The sequence below is a fragment of the Myodes glareolus genome, chromosome 1 (genome assembly GCF_982192425.1).
Source record: "Myodes glareolus chromosome 1, mMyoGla1.1, whole genome shotgun sequence".
Taxonomy (NCBI): domain Eukaryota; kingdom Metazoa; phylum Chordata; class Mammalia; order Rodentia; family Cricetidae; genus Myodes; species Myodes glareolus.
The window spans coordinates 9,091,127-9,116,688 of NC_142026.1; the positions used below are offsets into that span (position 1 = coordinate 9,091,127).

Below are 25,562 nucleotides of genomic sequence, written 5' to 3' on the forward strand. Positions count from 1 at the left end.
GCATAACAGGATTTGTAAGTGTCCAAACTATTATCAAGTCTCATCATCTTTACCTATATAATTAAAAGTCATTGGTCTTGCATTCCCATAATCTGTTGTCTGCACAGAAAGTCAGTTCCAAAATCCTTGATTGACAGGACTTCCCTGTTCCAAATATGCCAACAGTCACCTCATACTTTGAATTTCTCGCTCCTGTCGTGGCCAACAAAGTGGTACAGGATTGTCATCCTCTGCACCATCCCCCCAACATTGTCTCAACATTGTCTTTTCCCTCTGATGGCAGAAGTGATATAATGTTCTAGGCTGTTTCACTACCACGTAGGCCACCACCTCCCAAGTGAGCTCTCACTTGTTGAAGGAGAAGTGGATATACGAGGGTTCCGGAGAACCATGGTAGGTAGATGCTCTGTCCATAGGTTACCCACAATGCACATCAGCAATGGTTGGTAGCTCTAAGAACATTCCTTTATGTGCCTTAGAAGAACCCATTGCTTTTTCAGTGTTCAAGAACTTTCCTGGTTTCAAGTCTTAATTTTTATGATTTTATATATTGCGAAAAACTTAATTGTTGATTTTATTATCTTAAATCTTGATTTATGATACAAAAAGTCCCAAAATACATAGACAAGTTAGAAATAAACTAGATAGATGGACATGAGAAAAAAATATTTAAAGAATAAAAAATATGTATTGTTCTTTAAGTCTTTTTACCTAAATAAATATTACTATCTGCCACAATTCAACATAACTTAGATTGTACATTCCTTCTGAAAATTTATATTTTTTCTTCATTGAAGGGAGTTTATCTTCTAAAAATTGTATAAGAGGTTGATGTTTTTAGTTTTACAACTAGGATCTTCACTTGATGACTGTTTATATTGTTGAGAATACTTGGCAACAGAAAAACAAACAATAGGGCCACTATGTGCCAACAGCTAACAAAAGGAGAATGAGAACCTGGTATTTTTGCCATCTTCTCTGAAAATAAGTACCTTGGCTTGCACTGATCACTACCTCACAAAGGTTGCTCACGCATTCTATGGAGACAGTTTTCAAGGTAGATTATGCATTCTAAAAATAAATTTGACTGGTAACTTTAGGATGTCTAATGGACAATAGGTTTACCAAAACCTATTGTACTCTGCTCTTATTGATCAAGACCTAAGCCTGGCTGAGGTTTTAAAGAAGGATCTCTACTTAGTTATCTGGGGACAAGGAAAGAAAGAGTTGCCCACATCTTCTACCAGGAGTTAAAATAACAATGACAGTCCTCCTACTTACCAGGCTGAGTCACAAGCACATTCTTCTGCTTCCTCAGCAGTCCTAAGCAGACTGTTTGGACTGGAGTTCTGGAGGCAGAGGTGGGCACCACCTGCCGTAAAAGACTGCTGCGGTTAAGGATTGTCTTTTAACAGTTTGGCTGAAGAGAAATAGGAAAAGAAAACATTTGGTGCTGACAAGCACATAGTCTAATTTTTAAGTGAATAGTGGTCAGGGATAGCTGAGAAGGCTCAGTTGAGTGTACATGCTTGCCAACGTACCCCACAACTTGAGTTCTATTCTACCGACAGGGTAGAGGCAGAAAATCAACTCTTGCCTGTTGTCTACTGACTTTCACACATGCAATGAAGTACATTGAGTATACACACATTCATGTGCACACACACACACAAATGAAGGAATAAAATGTAAATAATTTAAAAAGCTATGGTGGTCTAACCATGCTTATTATCCAATTAATTATTTTATTAAATAGGGAAGCTAGCTGTAGGTATGACAATTTAGGACTGCTGGATGTTTGTACTAAGACCTTTGCTGTCCAATAGTGGATTGTCTCAGCCAATATAGATTTTAGATCATAATGAATAGGGATATAGTTTTGCTTAAGCAGAAAGATTATTGTAGGTTCCTGAGCAGCCTTTTATTAGAACATTTTTGTTACTGAAGCAAAGCACCTTGTAAATAAGGTTTATTTTGGATAATCCTTCTGGTCGAAAGTCTAGGCCATAATCTGGCAAGGTCACGAGACAATGGTGTCCTTACATTGGAGCAAAGACGTGTGCATATATCCTCTTGTCTCCCTTCAACTTCACACAAAACATCTAGTAATTCATTTATGGGGTCTCTACCCATATAACTTTAGTTCATTTAACTAATCCCACTGTTGAAACTTTGGACAGATTTAAATTCCTTCTCAAAATCTCACAATGCAATAAAATTTTAATATATGAACTGCTGAGAGACACAATCTACATCTAGCCTATAGCATGCTTCTTAGTCTAAGGGCAGGCACCGATATGGGGACATCATGAGAGTCTAAAGGCAGGCGCTAACGATGAGCCAAGGCCACAGCTCTCACTGAAACTCCTCAGCTTCCTTTTTTTCTTTCTGGATTATTCTACATTATTGTCAATAACTCACCCTTTATATAAAGACAAGGAGAGTAGAGTGTGAGTGTATGTTCTGTGTGTCTGTGGGTGTGTTGTTGTTTTAGACAGGAGAAAGAGTATATCCCTAGTGTTCCCTAACAAAAAGAGAGAGAGGAATGACACTGCTTGGCATTCTGAGACTGCAGGATATTATTTTTATTTTATTATTATTATATTATATTATTATTAAGGGAACAGGATGTAGCAAAAGGCAGGAAAATGTTACATCGTTACATGTAAGATAGATTAGCAATACAAGAGCCACCTAAAGCAATGATAAGGGCAGGAATAAGGGTAACAGAGACTGGCATGTGTAAGTGTTCAGTCTTCCCCTCACTTTAAAAACGTGGGTGTTTTTTTTGCCATGCCCTTGGGAAAATGTCAAAATATATTGTGCTCCTAGGAAGATGACTGCAAATTCTGTCCTCCCTGTGGCACATGCTCCAGAAGAAGCCACCCAAAGGATAGACCATCTGTGCATCACTTGCACCAAAGAGTAGAGGAGCACACATCATAGAAATGCCCTCTCCTCCAGTTTGCCCTCCCACTTCTCCCACGCCAGTCCCCACGGCTCTTCTAGTGGCTGTTAGGATTGGCTGTGCAGGCAGCAACCTCGGGAGAGTGACTTAATCCATCCTTCTAATCCTGTAACTGGTCTTGGTCTCATCCTTTGTAAATGTTGCATCCTATTATAATCTCGACAAGTAAAAGAAACAATTTATTTAAAAGTTGCATTTTCTAGACATGGTGGTACACTCCTGTAATCCCAGCAGGATAATCAAGAGTTCAAGGTCCTCGCTGCCTACATAGAAAAGTGTAGATCATTCGGGGGATCTGATACTCTCTTCTGGTCTTGTTGCCACTAGCATATACGTGCATGCACACACACACACACACATGAAATTTTGTCTAAAACGAATCAAAAATGCATTATATTTTTTTCAGGCCTAGTATGTTAGTCAGGTTACCTAATGCTTCAAAAAGTTCTAAAACTTGGTCATAGCTTTATTTTGGCCTCACTCAACAGTACCGCTTGGGGTAGAAAGTCATCTTTGTAGTCAAGCAGAGGCCCAGGCTCCTGCCATTTGTGATTGTGCTTCATCGTCATCTATGATCAATTGGTGGAATCATAGAGACCGAGGGGGAAGTACATGGCTGGTGGACACAGGCAAGGACTATATTTCCACTCATACACCTTTTTCTCAGTCATCAGGTCAAAGCACACTCTGTCTAAGTGCTCAGAATAAAGAGAAAAGGGGTTCTTTAAATGGCTAGTAAAACATCTGAGGTTCTACTAGAAACCTATGAAGCAGTACCTTTGTATACATGGGTCAAATAGCTTACGTGGTGGCAAAAGCAGATGTCAGTCATACTATGGAGATACAATAGTGAATTATAATTCCTATATCATGTTAGAATAGTAAATGTAATAGGCAAATAAGTCTATCAAAGTTAGTTCTTACAACAGTAAGCAGATATGTTTCTTTAAAATGCTCTTTATATATTGAAATAGTGTTTCCAAAAAACAGCAGCCAGTAAACTCTGGTGTCTGGTATTGTTGTTCACTTTTTGTTAAGGGAATTAATTTAGCCGTAATTTTCAAAACTTCATTGCAGAATGAATAAATATTTGCACTTTGATTATTATACAAAATTTATTTTTATAACCATGAATTGTAGTATCAAATGTAAACACTTTGAATTTAATAGGATTGTGTGATTTTTAAGAAGTAGATTACATGTAAAATATTGAGGAAAATACCCATACTATTTTAAAAATATACTTTAAAAATGTAAAGTTTTCATGTATCTTGATGACCTCCCAAATAATCATATGAAGTCTCCTGACATATTTTGCATTTGTTCCATCAGTACTATGTATTTGGATGGTAATGAACACATGACAAGTGCCACTATATCCAGTTATTTGTAGGAATTTAATATTTGTCTTAACCTGGGTTACTGTTTCTTTGATCAAATATCATGACCGAAAGCAACTTGGGGAGAAAAGGATTTACTTCACTCATCACAGTTCATTACCAAAAGCAGTGAGAGCAGGGACCTGGAGGCAGAAGCAGATGCAGAGGCCATGGAGGAGTGTTGTCTACCACCTTGTTCCTCATGGCTTGCTCAGCCTGCTTTCTTATAGAACCCAGGACCATTCGCCTAGGGATGGCACCACCCAGCATGGCCTGGACCCTCCGCATCAATTGCTAACTAAGACATTTTTTTCAATTGCATTTTTTCAATTAAGGTGCCCTCCTTTCAGATAAGTCTAGCTAGTGTCAAACTTACATAGTGCTAGCCATCACAGTATTGTTTCAATGTTGTATAAAAGCAATTCTGTCGCCTCAGTGTTCTATTAAATAAGCTTTTTCGCTAATAATGAATTCTGTCAGAGTTACTTTCCTCTGACTATGAAATTCTGGAGGATTTGTGAATAACTGCTTTACAGTCAGGGTGTAATCATTATTTATTCCTTGACAGTTAAATTTCTTTGCCCTCTGAGACTTGGTAGCACTTTAATCACATGAACGTGGCCCTAGAGAGCATTTAAAATAGAGAAAACTCGAGAGACCAGGCTGTTTGCTAAGTCAATGAAAAAAGACCAATTGATGCTTCAAACTGTGAGAAGTTGGAGAAGCAGTGAGTAAAAACCACGTGGTTGAAGTTGGAGGCTGGTGCTTCCTGGCGAGCCTGTCAAAGCTTTTCTCCTACAAAGTGTGATGGTAGAGCTCACCGTGCTGATGTGTGGTAATTTTCTTCTACTCCTTTTGCACCCACCTGCACTGATTTTTAATGAACGTCAAGGATTCCAGGTGCGTTCAGTAATTGCTACAGGAGACAGTTTGATTCAGAGGCAGTGGTAATCTCTGTAAGAAAAATTGAGAGTTCACTACAGCAAATACTTCAGTGAGCAGGTGCCAGAGCCTGAGTCATTTAAACTCACTGTGAGCAAAGTATGAGGCAAGATTCAGTAGTAACCAATCCTGAATGAAGAGCAAAGTGGAAAACAATAGAAAAGACCTTCTCAGTGGCGAGTCCTGTGGCTCGGTAAGTTCTTGGTACCAGAGACTAGTATTTAGTTAAGTCTCCATGGGTTTTGAGTTGGGTTATTTATATTTATAATTATAGTGAGTCTTGTTTACGTAAATAAGACTTTTCAAGGAAACTTTGTTGACATACCAAGAGGAACTGTCAAATTACAGTGTCATGTGCACACATGCATATGTTAAATGGCACACAGGCTTACATAATGGATTATCTTTATATACTAAGAAAATACTATTGGAACAGAGCACAGACAGGCACCTTTTTCAAAGAGCCTCTGTAGAAAGTAGAAATTTCATATGTATTTATAAATATAATATTCTTATGGTAGAGTGGAGTAACTATTATATAATATAAATATTTGTAAATGGCTGAACTACAGTCAGTGATAAAGTTCTTGCCTCACGTACATGATGTCCTATGTTCAATCTCCAGTTCTGCAAATGAAAACATAAAGTGAAATATTTGTGCTTGGAGAAAACATATTTAGCCTTATTCTTTCCCCTGTTGTTTTCGACTGTGGGAAGTCCGTTCTCCAGGTAATGAGCATCAGGAATCCAGCATCTTCTACTAGGCTTCTTTAGCATGCTGTCGTCAGAGTCACCATGTGAGCTTTTGAAGGTTAACACTGCCCTATGAGAAGCTATTTTATTTTTAAAGGAATCTAAACTCTTGACCAAATTGTCTTTGAAACAGTTCTCATGACACTCTGCCATTGTCTCAAGCCAGCCTCACACACAGGAAGCTCGGTCAAACTCTCGTCCTTCGTGAGCATCCTTGCCCCACAACACTCTCTCCTGCTTAATGGAGCATCCTTTTGTTATTTGCATAGATAGCAGCATCACGTCAGTTGCTTCTGAGGTCACCACCGCAGCACATCCTTGAAAATGAAGATTGTTTAGGCAGTTGGAGAGAAAGGTTTTCACACAAGCCTGAGACCTGAGATCAGATACTCAGCATCCGTAAAAAACAAAAACAAAAGCAGGGCCTTTTCTGATTTTCCTGTCCAGCGATTCTGTCACCAATCACATCATTTACCTCCCAAGGGAATCCTACCAGCCTCACTTGCTACTTCTTCTTGCCCTTAAAAGCCTAAAGCTCCTCTCCTTTCTCATAGTTAGGTCCCTGACAAAATGTTAACGTTGGCTGTGTTTAATAAAAAGAGAGTGGAGCGTGTTGTCTGTTAGAAAATAATGTATTTCTTTATAGTATTTGTTACTTTCTAGAAGTGTGTATTATAATTTTGTATTTCTTTATTCTGTTTTTTGGGTGTTTTGTGGTATTAGTCACCAAACCCAGGGCTTGGAGCTTGAGTAGGCAGTCTACCATTGAATAACGTCCTAAACCTGGTCAGATTTATTTTAATTTTGCCACATAGGTGCCTATATAAATTGACTGTTACATATAAGATAGAAATGGTTGTCTGTAGAGAAATTAATTGTACTTTTTTCATTTATTTGAAAATATTTTACCATCTCATAACCTTGGACTAATTATATACATTTCATGCCCGGGGGTTTTCAATATTTTATGTCACATTCTGTGGCTTCAGAAGTTTGACAGAATGCGAGTAGCCAGCCATAAAAATTGACCTTGTTTCTAGAATTCACTCCAGGGTACAAAGACATGTCTGTTCAAAGAGAAAAGCCAAACTGTATGTGAAGGCTGACCCATTTGGATCCGACCTGAGTAGTGAGGGAATTCCAAATGATAAGAATTTTATAGTTTCCCTTTCAGACTAGACTCACTGATGTAGTAAGCAAGGCAACTTTCAACTTAGCTCAGAATTTCTGTGAGTCACAATTGCAGCCAACAGCAAGCATACCACAGCACATAGCCTGCCCCAAATCCAGAACAAATAAGAAATAAAAGGATTTGCTATATTATATAACTCAAACTTTCCTTTTACTTGGCTTATACTTTTCCTTTCTAGAAGTCAGTGTCTGCTATCACTAGCTGGGTTTCATCCACCATTGATGTCATGGGTCTGCATCTATTAAATGTGTGTTCTCTAATGTATATATGTACATACTATATGTAAATGTATATAAACTAACTAGATTATGCCTATAGCTATAGATGCTAGCAGTGACTTAGAAGACTGCTAATTGTTTGGCACCTGTTCATTCTCTTTACTGCATTGACTCTGATGGAAGACTTCAGACTTTCCGTCTTCCTCAACTGAGTGTGAGCTGTTTATGGGGAGAACCCATCCCTTAGTCAGCGTTTTTGTTCCTGAGGCATAGCAGAATTTCTGGTGTAGAGCCGGAAAGCAATGAATGTTTATTGGATGAATTCTGGAAAGCATAATAACCACATTGATAGTAATCTTAAAATAAATTAAATGAACACTTCAACAGAATCTCATTTAAGTAATTTGTAAATTGGTTCCTTTCGAAGACAGATCCAGTTCCACGGCCTCTGAGCTGTCTCCTATTGTGCTCACAGCCTCGATCCCCTCACTCCAATGCCTTGCTGACTGAGTGCAGTTCTGACCATGTCTGTCCACGTGCAGATTTAACATCCAGCGACATTCACAATAGCCTCATCGGAATTACACTGCACACCCATTTAAAAACTCTAGCACTCGGGGGGCGGAAATGGAAACTTTTATAATTTAATAAAATTTACAAAAAAAAAAAAACTCTAGCACTCACTAAACACTAAAATATTCCATAATAAATTTCAGTGAATCAGAGATCATCGGAACATTGGAATATCACTTATTAAAATCTAATAAGAAAAATACCTTTCAATATAGTATGAAAGAATGCTTTATTCTCTTCTTGAGAAAGCAGGTCAATAAGTTAGAGAATGGACAATTAAAAAGAAGATATTAGTTTAAAAGACAGTTTTATAAAAAAAAATTTGTTCAACAGGTTATAGCAATTTGAGGTTAGACTTTGTTAATTAATTGTTAGTTTTGCTCCTCACATAGAATCCAGCCCATTTGCGCCCCAAGCACACTGTCATACTTCAGGTCCATTTTTTCTAAAGCAGCTGTCTCGGAAAGTTTCTCTATGCTTAGCCATGTCTGCTTCCAGTTCACAATTCATTGGTTCATTATTGCTCCATCATTCTAAATAGTAAACCCGAATAAGCCACACCCTTCTTCCACATCTTTCACGGATGCCAGTGCCTCTAGGACAGAGGTTGGGTGTGGCTTAGTGCATCCCTTATGATTTTGTCTTTGCCCGTCAGCCTCATTTTCCTATGTCTCCCTTCACTTCCGGACTGGAGAAAACTATCTGTCTTTACATCTGTCCTGTCTTCATTCATCAGTAGACGTGTGGTTTTTTAGCCTCCTTTGTGCCAGTGGACCAAATACAGCCACCCCTTTAGGACCTTTCAGCCCAGTGACGGAGACAAGATGGGACAGGGAAAAGCTCCCAGCCTCGAGTGAAGAATAGTGTAATGAGAATACTGTGAAAGTGCCATTAGGGAGTCTTTCCAAAAATTGTTCCCCAACCTCAGTTTTAAAAGACAAATCAAAGGCAGGGGCTGGATTTGGGCATCAGAGGTCTCCCTTTAAGTTTCCTGACCAATCTTCTGCGAAGTCCTATCATGCTTTACATTCAGACACTGACTGTCATGAGAGGGGCCGTCATAAAAGGTTTTTTCGATGCACTCCTTAAACTCCCCAAACTGTATACTGTTGTTTTTTTCTGCAATCTTCTACAGCAGCATCTTTGCAAGCATGTCTCTAATGCCCAGATGCACTAAGCCTTTTCCTTTAATGGGTTGGAGAGTAAACTAATTGTTTGATGAGTTGGGGTTGTAATCTTAAAGTGGACATCTTAGCATCATGCAGGCTAGCCTTCCTTCACACTAAACAATAGCTGATCTTGTCACGTTCATGGCAGAATGGACATCAGCTTTTGCTTAATCACAAGCACTGACAATGAATATGTGAATATCAAAACATTCGAACAGCAAATTCTCTGACCGATGGTGGCCTGCACCTGGTTATACCCACTAGGTATGAAAGAAGACATTAATCTTAGCCTTTTAGAAGAAAACCTTCATTCACATGTTGGAGACTTAGTCATCAAAAGACTACTATCTTAAATATAAATTTTAAAATCTAACTTATATTTTTAAAATATTTTAAAAAGCTGTTCCTAGTGAATTACTAAGCAAAAATGCCATATGTGGGATATCATCTTTTTAATTGACTAAAGGAGCCCTAGACACTTCCCAGCAATACAGGCCCCTGCCAGTCCTTTTGGTCACCCAACAGAACTATATGTAAGACCGCATTGCGGAAGATGCAGCATGTTATAGATAAATCAAACTAGAACTTCCATGGGAACTTCCCTTCTGCTGGCTAGATTTCACAGGGACCGAACATTCTATGAAGGCTTCTGGGAAAGAGAGAAACGGTGTCAACAGGCTGGCCTACCCATGAACTCTAATGAACTACAATACAACCCTGCCATGCATGGTAAGCCCACATGTGAACTAGTGGCACTAATTTTCTAGGGGTAACCAATAAGTCTCTATTTGGATTTAAAGCCTACTCTATAGGAGAAAATTCATGTCTAGTACTGTGAGCCTGATCAGAAACCCATGACAGATGGAGGCATAGGCCTTAGTAGGGAACTTAATAGGTTAGTTAGCGAAATTAGCACAGCTTCAAACTGCTTTCCAAATATTTATAGTTGTAATTAGACAAATTCTACTCACCCTTAACCGAAGAGGCCTCACTTTCCAGTGACTGTCAATAAACGCAGAAAACTCATAGTTTCACAAGATGCTAAGCATAAACAATAGTTGGGTACTCAGCCCTAAACGAAGCATTGATGCTGTCCGCCACTTTTGAGCAAAACACAATCATTACAACCAAGAGCTCACAGTAACTGCAGATGCCCGGCTCTGCACAGGAGTGGGCAAGCCTGTAGACAACTATGCCTGGGCACAGGAGGGGCTCAGGAGCACCATCTGTGGATGACACGGTGTCTGATAGAGTATTTAACTATTTTCCAGGAAGAGGCAGAGCCCTGCCTTTGTTGTTTAGTCACTGGCGATTCCAGCAGGCTCCACAATGTAGTTTTAATCGATAGTCAGTCATACAGATCACCCTGATTAAACTAAATCATCCTCGAAACGAACCCAAAGGTCATGAATCTAAGAAAGGGACTGGTAGAGGAAAGCTGGACTTGAAGGCATAGGAGGAAAGTAAACAAAGATGTAGGAGAGAGTAATAATTAATTACATATGTGTATGAAATTGTCAAAGAACTGAGGTTTTTAAAAGACAAACTAAGACCTAATGATGAGAGTGGGGCTCCGAGACCCAGCTCATGAAAACCATAAAGTTTCCAGACTTTGAATTTATGTTCTAAAGCATTTTTATTGATAAGTTTACATACCTTATTGTTTTTCCTTTTTTAAGAACTGTCATTTCCTTCTCCAACTTTTAGAATCTTGTTTTTAAGCCAAGCATCTCATTTCACTATAAATAACATGGCCTCTAAGATAACATATGCCATAACGTCCAGAAAAGAAAGGCCCAGTGCATTTTATCCTTAGGTGCTAACCATTCTTTTTGATGGTTCAATTTACAATTTCCATCTGAAGCTTCGTATCCTGATAGTTAGACTTACGTTAGTTTAAAAACATAATTAAGATCATGACGATCGAACTTCAACATTAGCAGTACTGACACAGGGATCAAATCTTACCTGCTCATTGCTTCAGTAGTTCATTACAGAGTTAAGAAACTAACCTGCAGGTTTGGTTCTATATGTAAGTTGACATATTTAGTAAGTAGAACCATGGTTCCATTTTAGTTTTCTTGTTGGGGATCTATTGCATATCTCAGTACTTCTCTAGCATCTAAGTATAAATCCTTAATTAAATATGAGTATTAGAGCTAGAGTTCTAGACTGTGGCATTTAATGTATTTATTTCCGAGAGGTACTTGATCTTCTATGTGTATAACATGGGAAAGGGCCTAGATGTGTTACACAGTTGTTAAATATATGCTGCATTTCACAGTAGAAAAAATCCTTATTAAGTTTGAGATGATGAGTTACATTGGCTGGTGAGGCAGCATTTACTGAATTTCAGCCTGCTTAGAATTATGACTCACTTGTATTATCCAGGCTTAACAATAACCTAACACTGGGAGGCTTTGTATTCCGTGTCCATCATCATCGGAGTTAATGTCTCCTGTGCCCACTAATTTTCTTTATACTAATTTTTAATTAACATGATGTGTGATGAAGAATGAGTCATGAGATAAAATTGTAGGTATTCTATATTCAGTCTGTGAAAAGCAGAAAAGATCCAAAACAAATACCTAGGTTTTCAACTTCATTTTTTTCATGTCATTATGAACAATACCTTTGATTTTACATGGAAAACAAAGGGCAACAACTTGGGATTTTAAGACATTTATCAGAAAATACTTAAATTTAGAAGCACCCTCAGAATACACAAAGATATATGTGCTACAAAAAATTATGGTACTTTTAAAGATCAAACTACATTTCTGTTGTGTGGTTGGTGCTGAGATGGGTAGTGGCTGTACACAACGTAGTTGTGCCTCCATAAAAAGAGGTTCATGTGCTTAGTTCTGCTGCTAAACTGGTTGTTTGGTTCTCTTGTTCCTCTCTAGAGAAGTGGCAGCACAAAATTATATCCTCTCTGTTTTGATTGAATTGCATACTTCATGATGACGGGGTAGAATGTCTCAAAGAAAATGCCCAAGAAACACCTGTACCAAAGACACTATAAAAACTGAGATTTGTCTATCTCTGTCTGATGCATACTATAGATTTTCCCAACTTCTTTTTATTCTTTTTTCATTTTTTTATTTATATTGTGCTCTACATTTTTGTCTGCTCCCCTCCCTGCCTCTCTCCTCCCCTCTTTCACTCTCCCCAAGGACCCCATGCTCTCAATTTACTCAGGAGATCTTGTCTTTTTCTACTTCCCTTGTAGATTAGATCCATGTATGTCTCTCTTAGGGTCCTCATTGTTGTCTAAGTTCTCTGGGATCGTGGTTTGTGGGCTGGTTTTCTCCCAACTTCTTCTTTCGCCACTTTTTGACAGTATTTAATGCTGCCTGCTAATAACTATATGTGATGGCTAAATGTATTGCTATTTTTCCAATATTTAATCCAATGACAAGCAATGAAGCACGTTTGTTTAGGAATCCTAAGAGGAAAGTCCTAGGCCACTTCATCACTTTCAGCATGTACATCTGAATTATCAGGACACGTTCAGAATTACTACCAGATGTTCCCACTAGCATCACCTATTCGTTTCCAATCAGTAAAGAAAGTTAAGCAAGTATAGTTTAATGACACATTAGTAAATGCCAAGAATTAGGCAAAAATAAACACCTTAAAAACAATTTTAATATGCTTCATAGTCTGACCATCCCTTTACAACATGAACTAGTTGTCTTACCATAGAAGAGGGTCAATTTTAAAAAAAAAATTCCTTTAAGATATTTCTGCCTCTTTCAAGTAGCATTATGTAAAAATTAAAAACTACCTTATTTCCTCTAAGGTAGAATAAAAACAGTCCACCTCATGATTAGATTCTGGGAATGCACCGTGAAAGTTCTGGGCAATGGACCTGAAAGGCATATCTCTTTGTAAGACTGGTGATACGACCTGACAACATACTTGCCCTCCTCTCTACTTCAGTGATTCTGCAGTGATATTTCTTCTCTGCAATTGTGCCCTTCACTGCTCTTTCCTGAAACAACCAGCTTGTCCAAAAACACCAGTCTTCAAGCGTCATCGCCGTCACTGGTTAAAATACTCATTTGCAAGCTCCGTCCCCAAAAATGATTTACTACATCTATTTTGAATGTGGTGTGTTAAAAAATACTTGATGCATTGAAATAGTTGATAACCTATGAGTATTTCATTTTCATAATTTTAAGACTTTCTGAGACGGGTTGTGATACTTTATTGTGGGGATATTTCTAACTTTGTATGTTCTGTCTACTTGGTCTTGCTTAGATCTCTTCATTTGTTCTACTACATGTGCTTTAGATGGAGTTGGAACGTGCGTTGCATCTCCTACCCCACTCTCCACAGCTTCAAATTCACTCTTCTCTCTTGAGCTGATGGTGGCCAAACATTCATCTCTAATGGAACCTTTCTCCTCATGTTTGCCTCATGGTTGGCAGTTGAGGACTAACTCAGTCAACAGTAAACAAATATTTGAAACCCACTTTATGGTAATGTGTCCTGTAATGTATTGGTTAGGTATATCTTTGACTAACTTCTTTCACACTTGGAAAGGAGGGTAAGGGAAATTCCAAATTATTAAGCAGGTAGGTAGAAAAATAAGAAAGTGGATTCTTTTTTAAAATGTGTGTTGCTTTGAATCTTAGCCTTAAATTTTTTTGGAGAAAATACTCATTGGTAACTCAGAAAGATGTCAGAACTGTCTAGAAGATTTTCTTCTGCCATTTTATTTTCATGTTTCTCCCTAAGCAATGGAGACAATGTGACAGCTGTACACATTTTTCTCATTTCTGTATGACCAGAGAGCATATGTATTAAGGAACCACTTTTTCATACATTTAAACATTGGTTATTTTTTTTTTTTACTTTTTCTAAAGAACAGGTAATGCAGGAATCATCAAAGCATACGCCCAGTCTTTTTCATGTTAGGATCCGGCCTTCCGATGACAGGTGGAGGGACAGGAAAACACTCTGCAGTTTGAACCAGCTGGGATGTGAAGTGTACCTGAATGTGCACATCTAGTTTTATGGAGAACAAAGCCCGTGACCCTGCCATCACTAGTAGAACTCATTGGGCATTTGTCAAAAGTTGTCATCTAAAGTTACCAGCAATACCTGTGTGGAAAGTGACTAAAAGAATATTACAGGAAAGATGAACAAAAATGTATTTTAAAACTAAAAATTTTTCTAGAAAGCACATTTTTCTGGTAGAGTGTTCCCATCTATAATCTATCACAACAATCTAAATTATTGAAGTTTTGCAGGAACTTTTCTATAGAAAAGACTGATTCTGTTTGTATCTCCTGCACTTTGTGTACACACATAGAGATTTGTTGTGGAGTGAACAATGTGGCTTTCTCATTGAAATCACGCCTGAAAGTAAAAAGTTGGAAAGTAATAGTGACAATAGTTATTTGCTTGTTATAGGGCTCCTACTTGATTTCAGAAAAGATTTGATAAATGTTACCAACTAGTAATAATAAAGAGCCAATAGCAACAACTTAGAACTGGGGAGTGTTAGAGAAGAACATTACACTCCTGACAAATGGAATGTGGGAATGTACACACAGTCTGCAAGACTAAGAGTGATCAGAAATAAGCAAAATTTATTATTTTATTTCTAAATTTAATGCAAGTTATCTCATTGTACAGACCCTTACTGCAAGGGTCAATAATGTAATAAAACAATATTTAAATAATAGTTTCTCGTATTTAGAGACAGATATTTGGGATGCTTGTGGCCAACTCTAATTATTTTTTCACAAACACAAAATTATGAATCCTTTTATACATTCAGACACATGCTTGAGAAAACTGATCAAGTTTTGAAAGTTAGAGTGTAACCTTAAGCCTAGAAAAAAATGTTAAAATATATATTGAAACATAAGATAATGTTGTAAAACTTTGTTCAGTTTTAGTAAGCACTGATAATGGGCAGACCAACCCATAAGCTACAAAATTACTTTGCAAGGTCATACATTAATTAAAACGTTAGACTTAAAGAAGTCTATGTAATTGAAAATTGGAATACACTTGCCTTGAAGTCATGAATTGAGCTTTTCCATAGTATTTAGTTTTTTCAACAAGCTATTTCCTTGCTACCTGCTTTGAATTTCCTTGTTGTGATAAAACACTGAGCGAAAACAACTTGGGGAGGAAAGTGTTTATTTCATCCTACAGCTAACAGTCCATCATCAAGAAAAGCAGAGGCAGGAACCTGGAAGCAGGGACAAATTAAAGCAGAAAACATGGATGAATGCTGCTTACTGGCTTGCTTCACTTCCACTTTCTTTCTTACACAGTGCATATCCACATGACCTAGGGTAGCACTGCTCGTGGTAAACTTGACCCTCTTACATCAACTAGCAATCAAGATGTCCCGCAAACATGCCCACAGGTCAGTTTTATGGAGCCCATTCCTCAACCGAAGTCCCATCTTTCCAACTGTGTCAAGTTAACAATCAAGGCTAACTATCACAAGTCCAGCTCTTGGCAGCTTGAAACACAGTGTGATCCCAAAACTTCTGTTAGAATTTAAGTAAAACGCATCATCCTACTTTAATAATCAGTTGTGAATATTAATAAGCATGATCAAATGGTGTCTCCTTTGATGCAAGAAGCCTTTTCCTTCAAAGCAGCAACACCCTTTTTCCATCATATTTTCTGTCACACAATGAAAGCTGACATTTAATAGACAGACTACATACACTTCAGACTTAGGAAGAGATGTCTGAGTACCCTGCAACTTCTCATGCAGTCGGGTAATGCTTTCTAGGCAAGGATTTTGATTTATGTGGTATTAAGTGAATTTGTGTGCTTCGGTAACTCTTCTTCCAAAATTGGTTTTTTATTAATTTTTAAAAGATCCAAAATTTTAGAGCATTAAACACTCAAAAATTTCTACTGTAAATGTTTAGTTTCTTAAAAGCAAATGATATGAGTCTTTGAGTGGATGACCACTGAGAAACATGCTGTCTGTTCAGAATTTAGTCTGGTAGTTAAAGGTGAGGGGTTTGTTCACTGGGAAATTTGTTCTAGAGAGTCCTGGAGTGAGAAACGAGGCACAGGCAGATGTATCTGAGCGTAGAGAGTAATTAACATACTGTTGTATTGCTTTGACTATCAAGAGCTCCCAGATGTACTGAAACGATTGATTATTTTTTGTTTGGAGGGTTTTTGTGGCTTTTATTTATTTTTGGACTTTATTTTGTTCTGTTTTAAAGAGCAAAAGTGTATAGTGTTTCCACAGAGAACCCAAGTTTGTTTCTCAGCACCCAGACTGCAGCTCCCAACAACATGTGACCCAGTTCTCAGGTATCTGATGCCCTCTTCTGGACTCTGTAGGTGCTGGACTTATCTATACACACCCATTACAAAGACAAATGCCTAACCACAGATCAATGTCCTTTTGTTTCTGGATTAAACTTCATTCCTAGGAAATGAATAAAACCTTAGCTCCCAGAGTTGAGCGTACACTACAGACTTAAGCCTTTCTCAGATCCTCTTACACACGCTGGTGTATTAGGTTATGAGAAAACAGTTGCTGGTCTATGTATCATCATATCGCCCTGAAAGGAAATGCCCATTGGACTAGGAAGGAGCTCTGAGAAGGCTCAAGATGTGCACACTTGTGAACTAGCACATCCTGCTGCACCTATCAAACCAAAACTAGTCATTAAAAAATCGGGCATTTTCAATGGAGTTCAGTTGTATGATTTATTTGAATAGTACTCTTCAACCCAGAAGGTCAAAGTCTTAGAGAAACCTAGAGATGGAAATTAAATATAGTATAGTATCTTAACTAGAACCCAGAAACAGACAAACAAATACTGGTCACTACACTATATATTCTAGCTAATAGTATATTGACATTATTGTTTTTTATTATTAATTATAATATGTTATATTATTAAAAGATGTTCAGAATTTGAAAACTTGTAAAAATGAATTGTGGAAACTCTATATACCCATTCGGTTTCTCTACAGAACTGAAAGACCATAGGACACAAAGCCTATTTGTTCTTCAAAACAATACATGAAAAAATCCCAGACTTCTTCATGTAAGCTTTTCCTGTATTCACTATTCTGTGTGCTCACACGTGCACATGTGTGCGTGCGCATGCACACACACACAAATTAGGAATAGTAAGACATTGAGCCACACAGAGATTTAGATACTATGGAAGGCAGTTCTGTATCCAGAACGTGGCTATTTGAATCTGGATAATTCACTTCATTTCTAAGATGTATGAAGATACCATAACAATTTAAAAAGCACTGTGTTTAGGTTCTTATATCAGGTAGTTTGATATTTGACTAGTACACAGTGCAGGATGGGAGAGGTAGAATGTTGCTGGATCACTATATAAAATGGACATATTTAGTTTATCATACATACACTCAGGGAAGTTGGTCCTGAGAATATGTTTTTCCCATCAGGGTCCGTTTCTGGGATGTTTGTCATACTGCTCAGGATATTTATGAGTCCTTAGTAACAGCTCAGGACATATTTGCAAGTAACTCTAACATGTACTTGACCAAGTTTCCAAGTTTCTGTTATTTCACTAGAAATTGCAGAAAAGCCACCTAAAATGATTACGTGTAATTATTGGTGATGCAATAAGTGGTGAGGTAATTATAACCAGAACAAACGTGACTACTAATGTTTTCTTTGCGTTGTTTGCTTTAATTTTGTAATCAGTAAAACTAAGAATTGTTGGGGAAAAACCCTTTGGTACACTAAGTTCTTTGCACATTGTATTCAGTATAGATACTCCTGGTTTGTTCATGAATCCTTCAATCCATGTTTTTAAATCCAAGCTCTGTATACGTTGCTTAAATATGAGTTTATGGATGATAAACAGAATCCTTTGGAAACAAATTTGGAGGTGATCTGGTGTTAGAATCAGTTAGATGAATGGACTTATTAACTTGTCTCATTTCTGGTTTTTGGTTTTTTGGGTTTTTTTTTTGGTATGAGTCAAAAGCCAAGAACAGCAGGGCTAGCAAGATGGCTCAGCAGCTAAAAGTGCTTGTTAGCCAATGGAGCGAGCCTGATGACCTCACTCCAGTCCCCAGAACCCACATCAAGGTGGAAGGAGAGGTTCCACCGACCCCATAAAGTTGTCCTCTGGCGCATGTTTTCTCATATGCACACAAACAAATAATAAATAAATATAAATTCAGCAAACTATAAGTGTTTCTTAGAAATCTGGTAGGAAAGTTTGCTCCCATAATAGCTTAATTTATATGTGGGATCTATAAACAGCTGGGAGCAAGAAGTCGATTCTCCCTAACACTGTCTTTGTTTGCTTGGAAGTCTTCACTTTGGTTACTCTTTAAAAAAGAAAAGAAAAGAAAAACTCCTCGTTTCCATTAGAATCATTGCGTATGCTGTCATCCACTGTGTGGGGACAATAAGCCATCAATAAGACTACATCAAACTGAGGGGTGAATCATCCTGTCAGATTCATCTCTAAACTTAGCATCCGCATGTAAGAGAAGGTCATACCGGTACCTGCCATTCACGTAAGGTTAAGAAAATGCCTCCTCCACAGCGAATCCATCCTGTGCTGTAATTCACAGCTTCCTCACTCACGTCAATGCCCTAGCGTTTTCAGATCCTACTTGACTTAGTAGTAAAATGATGTCATTAAAGAAGACATAGTTTTAACCCTACTGTTTTAATTTTTTACCTGCAAGGTTTGTACTTGTAGAAAAATAGGAGACCCTCTCAAGTTATAGGTATTATGTTTGTTGGAAAATTTAGTATGTAAACTTCACTCATTACATTACAGTACTCAGAAAACTATCGAATTGGCTTGTCATAAATGAAATTTAAGTGCTGGCCATTTTCTCTTCCTGGTTCTCTTGAAAGTTGTGTTTTTAAAAAGTAGTTGAGTGTGGTCTGATAATCTAAATTTCCCCCAGCCATTTCTCTTCCTGCCTTTTTCTACTTAATTTTCTCACACTGTGAATTACCCCAGTGCACGATGTTTTGCCTAAAGGGTCAATATTTAGAATGAATGTCAGACATTGGATAACATGTGTCCTGAGACACGGTTATGCTTTTTGTGCTGTTTTATTTTGTTTAGAGAATATGTATGATTTCATGGAACATACCAGAAGTGCTCTGCAAAAACAATGAAAATGTAAAGGCTATTGTACTAATAATATCTATTTTTTTAAGCAAGTCTTTTAATTTGAAATTTTATTTGACCTCAAATTTCCCCTATTTTGCTACTGATGTTTTTAGATCAGGAAAATTGCCCCAAAGTGATAACTAACACACACTTTTGTCTTCAGGAGACAGTACAAAGCTCTGAAGGATGGCTGATGAGCGGAAGGACGATGGAAAGGCGCCACACTGGACGTCAACCTCACTGACAGAGGCAGCTGCACACCCTCACCCTCCAGAGATGAAAGATCAAGGCGGGGCTGGGGAAGGGCTGAGCCGCAGTGCCAATGGATTTCCATACAGAGAGGAGGAGGAGGGCGCCTTTGGGGAGCACGGGTCACAGGGCACCTATTCAGATACCAAAGAGAACGGGATCAACGGAGAGCTGACCTCGGCAGACAGAGAAACAGCAGGTAACTGAGGGGCCGCAAGGACTTCTTTATGCTTTGTAGTCGGGTTGTTCTGCAAGTGAATTAATTTGCAGCAGCTGGTCCTGTCACTTTTCAAGGACGAGAGTCCGATTAGGAGAAATCAATGCCCTCACAAGCTACGCACCAAGCACCATGGCAGTTAATATGACTTCCCCGACTTGGTTGTAGTCTTGATATTGTTTCTCAGCATAATTTTTGCTACCCTAATTTTTATAGGCAGAATACTCAGTGCATGGATATCTTGCTATGAACAGCCCGTATTTTAACCCATTGAGGAAAACCAATGTTTTCTTTTTATTAGCTTAAGTAACATTGGAACATAAGTTTAAGGGCTTGATTAGGGAGGTATATTTCTTCTTATTGTAGAAAGAATGGTGAAAAACACCCTATCAGCCCTTCAAATGAGAAGTATGGGAAGACAATGTTTAAAGGGGATTGATTTTACTTATGGAAAAATTTTCCAAATATCTCCTGAGATGCTAAATAAATTCACAGGGTTAAACCAAGATAGTATAAGTATTCTTTGAAGTCCAGGCTAATTTTGCCTGTCAAACACCACAGAAGCCATTAGCTTGGGGATGGTTCTGTTTCACCATTAGCACAGTCTGTCTCTCGCTTAAAGACTGTACGTCTTCTTCACTAAGGTGAATCCTCTGCAGTTGCTCTGATACAAAGCCTCTGGGAATCTCATGAAAACCCTGCAGAATCCCATGAGAATGGGAAAAGAGATTGGTTGTATTTCTTGACTGAACCAGGAAACTGAGAAGCCACCATGCCAGGCTAGCTATGTCTCTTAGATACTCAGAATACAACCCTTATAGACTACCATGGAACAACACAGTGCAATACAGAAAAAAATTACTGTATATAGTATACCTGTTCAATCCAAGGACAACTAGTATCATTTAATATCCTATTTATTCAGTGATCTTAATGAAGTATTTAACAGCACAGAAAAATCTTTTTGTCAGGTCAGTGTGTCCTTGCCAGCTTCCTTGAGAAGATAATAGATATAAATTAGATTCAACTCGCAAGTCTTTCTTTTGTGTGATGGTGTCAGGAACATTCAGTGTTTATTGTGCAATTTTCTCCACATGCATCAAATGAGTATTGTGTTATCCTAGAGAAACTGATTTCTAAGTATTCGTATATGTGCTCACAGTAACAGAGGCGGTACATTGTCATCTGTGGGTTGCCATAGTGATGTTTTCTGCCTAAACTATGGTGTGATTTTTAAACTAACTCTTTTCTAAAAAATAACAGGCCAGTTACTGAGCCCTTAAGATGTGCCAGTGTGGAAAGCTATAGTGGGAGAATATAAAACTTGGTTTCCTCATACTTACAGAAATGCTCCAGTGATAAGTTAATAATAATCCGCTTCTTCCAAAACAAGTTTAATAAAATAATAGCTCTTGTCCTTTATGATTTACAGACAATTTCCTTAAAATATGTGTTGTAAATCATCACCTGTGTATGCAAATACTCCTAAATCTCAAATACGCCATTTTTAAAATGCTATGCCTGAGGGTGGTGACCTCATTGGAACTGGCATTATACTTGGAGGTGAGCATTTCAAGAAGGACCAAAGAGCTCATTCTTTTTTTATTCACCTCCATTGTAAAAGTATACCACATTTATCCCGTAAAATATAACCTTCAAAAACAAAACTGTTCACATAAAACACTCCTCAGGGGAAGAAGGTCCTCAGGTATGATTGTGGTGACCAGGAAATTCCTAGTTGACTCAAAAATGTTTCTTTTGCTTCCTTCTTGACTGTGGTTGTCTCTTCATTTTCAGAAGACTTTTACTTGAGTTTGTAACCTCTCTATAAACAGAATTGAGAATGGAAGCTCTGTCTCCCTAAGACTGGACCCCTCAGCCTTGTGCCCTACTTTCTCATGCACCGCTTGAATATTCTTTTTCATGTATAGGCTTTGACACTTTTTAAAGATGCACATCCATGGTCAACTTCTCTTTGTTCTTGTGCACTGTGACGAGTATTGGAAAGCAGGAAGCGTTAGAAGGCAATGATATTGTAATTGTATTTCTTTACACTTGCCTAGATGTTTCCTGCCATACAACATAAAGGGAGCCCATAGAAAGATGGGTGAAATTATTTTCTCAACTCCAATTTTAATGCTTTATTTCTCTGTCCTTTTTAAAGGACACACAGGAACATGTAAAACCATGTGAAGGTATTCAGAATCAAGCTGCCTAACCAAAGGGTAGTTTTTGTCTTTTAAAATTGTTTTCCAAAGCATAATTGAGAAGAAAAATGACTTGTAATAATCCCTTCCTTTCTTTTGCACTTTATTGAAGAAAGCACTTTATTGACCCCCATGGAGTTTTGAATCAGAATGACAATAAGACACATCATCCATAAGTTTCTTCAGCAGGAGCAAGGCTTAAAGTTTTATTAGAATTCATATTAAGATAGCATGAGGTAACTTGCAAAAAGACAGAAGGGTTGATTTGTACCTATAGAAATCTATAAATCTCTGTATCTAAAAATCTATAAAACTTTGATCAGAACATCGTTATAGGAAGTGGAAGTTTAAAGTACCTTTCAAGTGACATTTTAAGGATGTGGAGATGTGGTCAATAGTATGTTTGTGACTTGGCAATGTCGCTTCATTTGGTGTCCTGATATCTAAGGCATAGAATATTACCCTTACTGCATCTAATTATGAAATAATTTTAATACAATGTTTTCTGATTGAAAAGGCCAGATCTGCAAAGTATTGATTCTGCATTGCTCACCTTATTCTGAGCACTATTACCTGTCCAGAGATAGAAAAGTCTCTGGCTCTTTTTCATTCCTCAAGGGTTGCTTGAAAAACTGGAGTCTGCTCTCCTTGTCCTTACTGATATCCATGGGTAGAGCCAACTGGAAATTAAATAAACTTGAAAGAAATGGTGTTTGAAGAGGATAAGGATATTCCTGCTATTCATTGTCCCTTATGCAATGCAGTATATTCATTATTAACATAGAATTTATATACTGTATCCAGTAATATACACAGTCTAGAGATGACTTAAAACATATAGGAGGATTTTAGAGGCTTCAAGCAAACATGGCATTTTATGTAAGGACCTGAACAATGTGTTGATGTTACAGGGATCCTTCAGCCGTCAAGGATAATGGCGTACTTAGAACCACAGTTTGGAAACTTGTATAACATCACAGTTTCCACATGGCTCTCCAGTTTGTACACTATTTTAATCACATTATGCCATTTTGGGATGTCCACAGAGGTATCTGTCATTCATGTTTCCATTTCCAAATGAGAAAATTAGGGCACAGACTGTTTAAAAGAATTATTCAGAGATGCACATTTAGAAGATAAGGGTGTTGGATGGAGAACCCAAGGGCCAGGAACCCTGTGAGATTTGGCTTTATTCTGAGCAGTCCTTTCCCTAAGAAGACATGTAAATTTTGTGTAGACTTTATCATTTATTTACCTTCTAAGCAGGCTGCTGACTGTCAAGGCTTTCCAAACTTCTTTAGATTAGGGTTATTTTTCTTGGCTCTCAGAATTAATCTTGTAAATATTGGCACTTGTCCTTTGTTGGAAAACATTACTGGAACCTGGCCATTCCCTTGCCATCATTTTAAATAATACAATGGTTATTTGGAAGGAATCTAGAAGACGAGCCTTCACGTATCACCCTCCTCGAGTGTAGTCCACCCCTAAGAGCATTTGCTAGCAGGGTTCAGGCTTCTTGCCTTCTAGAAGACAGCTAGTCTACCGCCCCTTGCAATAGTCATCCTTGGCAGGCAACGTGTGCATTTCTCTTACATAACTCACAGGTACACTCCGGGTCCATGGCATAAAATCCTAAGTGTGATTCTCAATTTCCTCCTAAGTGGAGAAAGAAAGGAGGAAAAGAAGAAAAAGACTCTTATAGGTGTCAATATATGCAAGTGATCGAAAGCAGACTTTGGTAACTTCAACTGACCTCAGGCATGGTGTTGAATGCTAATGGGGACAAAACAAGTCATGGAATGAAGTGGTTCCCTACGATGCCCTTTTTTTCCCTGGCATGTCTGTATTTCTAGATCTGCCGCCTACCCAGGAGATAGCATAGCCTTCCCTACATTTTAACATCCTCATCACTCAAGCAACCCTATGACAGACAGACCCAGGCAATACATTTATTGTTGCAGAGATTACATATTGAAGCTGGAAAGTACATGATGGGGTGATGGGGGGCAAGGTTGGCATCACTCACATGAAAGCAGCAGGTAGCTCTAACCTTCTCTCTGTTCTCCCTTTGATATCTTAGAAAAGTGAAGCCTGCTTTTTGTTACCCCCATCCTCCCTGCCTCCATTTGTAAATTGAGATCCCCTTTAAAATACGATCTATGGCGTATACTATATTAATTATACAGAGCCAAATAGTGCACTGCCATTTCTCCAGCAAAATGACTAAAGCTATCCTCATCAGTCCCTGAGGCAAATAAACAAGCAGTTCTAACAATACAAAAGGCTGCAGATTTTCTTCTTGTTGTTGCCATGCCAACCACTCATTGCTCGGGCTGCCATTTCCCTGAGCTCCGCAGAGAGAGGCGTGTGCAGAGCAGTTACTTAGCATTCAAGGGTGGATCTGCAGAAAAACACACAGCCTTACTGCAAAGCGTCAGGCCTGGCAGCACCGGTGGATGAAACCAGAAAATGGAAACCTTTTCAGTGTTTTCCTCATGAAGGTTAGGCATTTGGGCTAGAAAGAATGAGAGAGAGATGGGTCTTTTTTTTTTTTAATTAAGACAGTTCCACAAGGTTCATATATGTTATTTGCTTTGTCCGCTGTGGTCTCTAGCAGATGAAGTGGGTGTGGGTGTTCATTTCTGTCATACTATGTGGCTTGTTGTGCTGATGCCTACTGGGTCTGAGCCTATCGGGTCCAGCTTACGTGGACAGGGTCATAAAGAATGCTGACTCTTGCTCGGGGAAAGGATGGGCTTCTATATTCCAGGTAATCCCAGCTAGATCTTTCTATGCTTTACAAATAGAGAAAGGATGCACGCTCAATAAAGTTTCTCATTTAAATATGCAATTGCATGGTGCTTGTCCCATAATGTTTGCTTCTCAGTCAGAGAGAGATGACATTGTCTTAAACCAGTAATTCTGAATCAAAATATTAGAAAAATCAGTTTTTCAAGACTGCTTTTATTAAACCCAATGACTCAACAAATTGGAATATTATTTTCTTTTTTGAAATTTTAAATACCTACAGACTTTTGATAAGTTGTGATAAGCAAAGCTCTGCACACACATACACACATACAACACACAACACACATGCACACAGTCACACATATATACACATACATACGTATACACACATGCATACACATACATACACCCACACATATATATTGTATTAAATATAAGTATAATTTAATTATGTTTTATATTTTTGAAACTTTCCCCTATTCTGTATTCTAAAGTCTTATTGTGCTTTTTCCTTTCTAATTTTCTGTTGTCTTTTCTCATTGTGATTTCTTTCATTGCTTTCCAATCTCTGGGGGTTAAGAAAAATCTCCATTTAGAGAAAAATTCTTTGCAATTCATAAGATCTTTTTCATTTAAAATCAATATGGGAAAATAATAAGTAAAGGAAGTGGCTCTTCTGAGATTCATTTCTAGACTTTGATAAGTCTTTTGTTTGATTAATAATATAGAAGACCTTTTGATATTCCCTCTATTTGTAAGTATTCTTTCCTCACAAGCCAAAAAATAAAAAAATAAAAGGATTTAG

The 25,562-nt window shown here is 37.9% G+C and overlaps 1 protein-coding gene across 16 annotated transcripts in view; it reads left to right on the forward strand.

Moving 5' to 3' along the window:
• Window positions 1–25,562, forward strand: part of Map2 (microtubule associated protein 2) — a 269,527-nt gene that overhangs the window by 187,976 nt on the left and 55,989 nt on the right. For 15 of the 16 annotated variants that reach the window (XM_085698855.2, XM_085698845.2, XM_048459086.3 and 12 more), the window contains one exon: window positions 19,497–19,781. In XM_085698855.2, the coding sequence (XP_085554981.2) occupies window positions 19,520–19,781 (262 nt within the window). In that variant the 5' untranslated portion in view covers window positions 19,497–19,519. Of the gene's footprint in view, window positions 1–19,496; window positions 19,782–24,352; window positions 24,508–25,562 lie in introns of those variants that run through there. The other variant, XM_048459098.3, reaches the window with a different exon arrangement.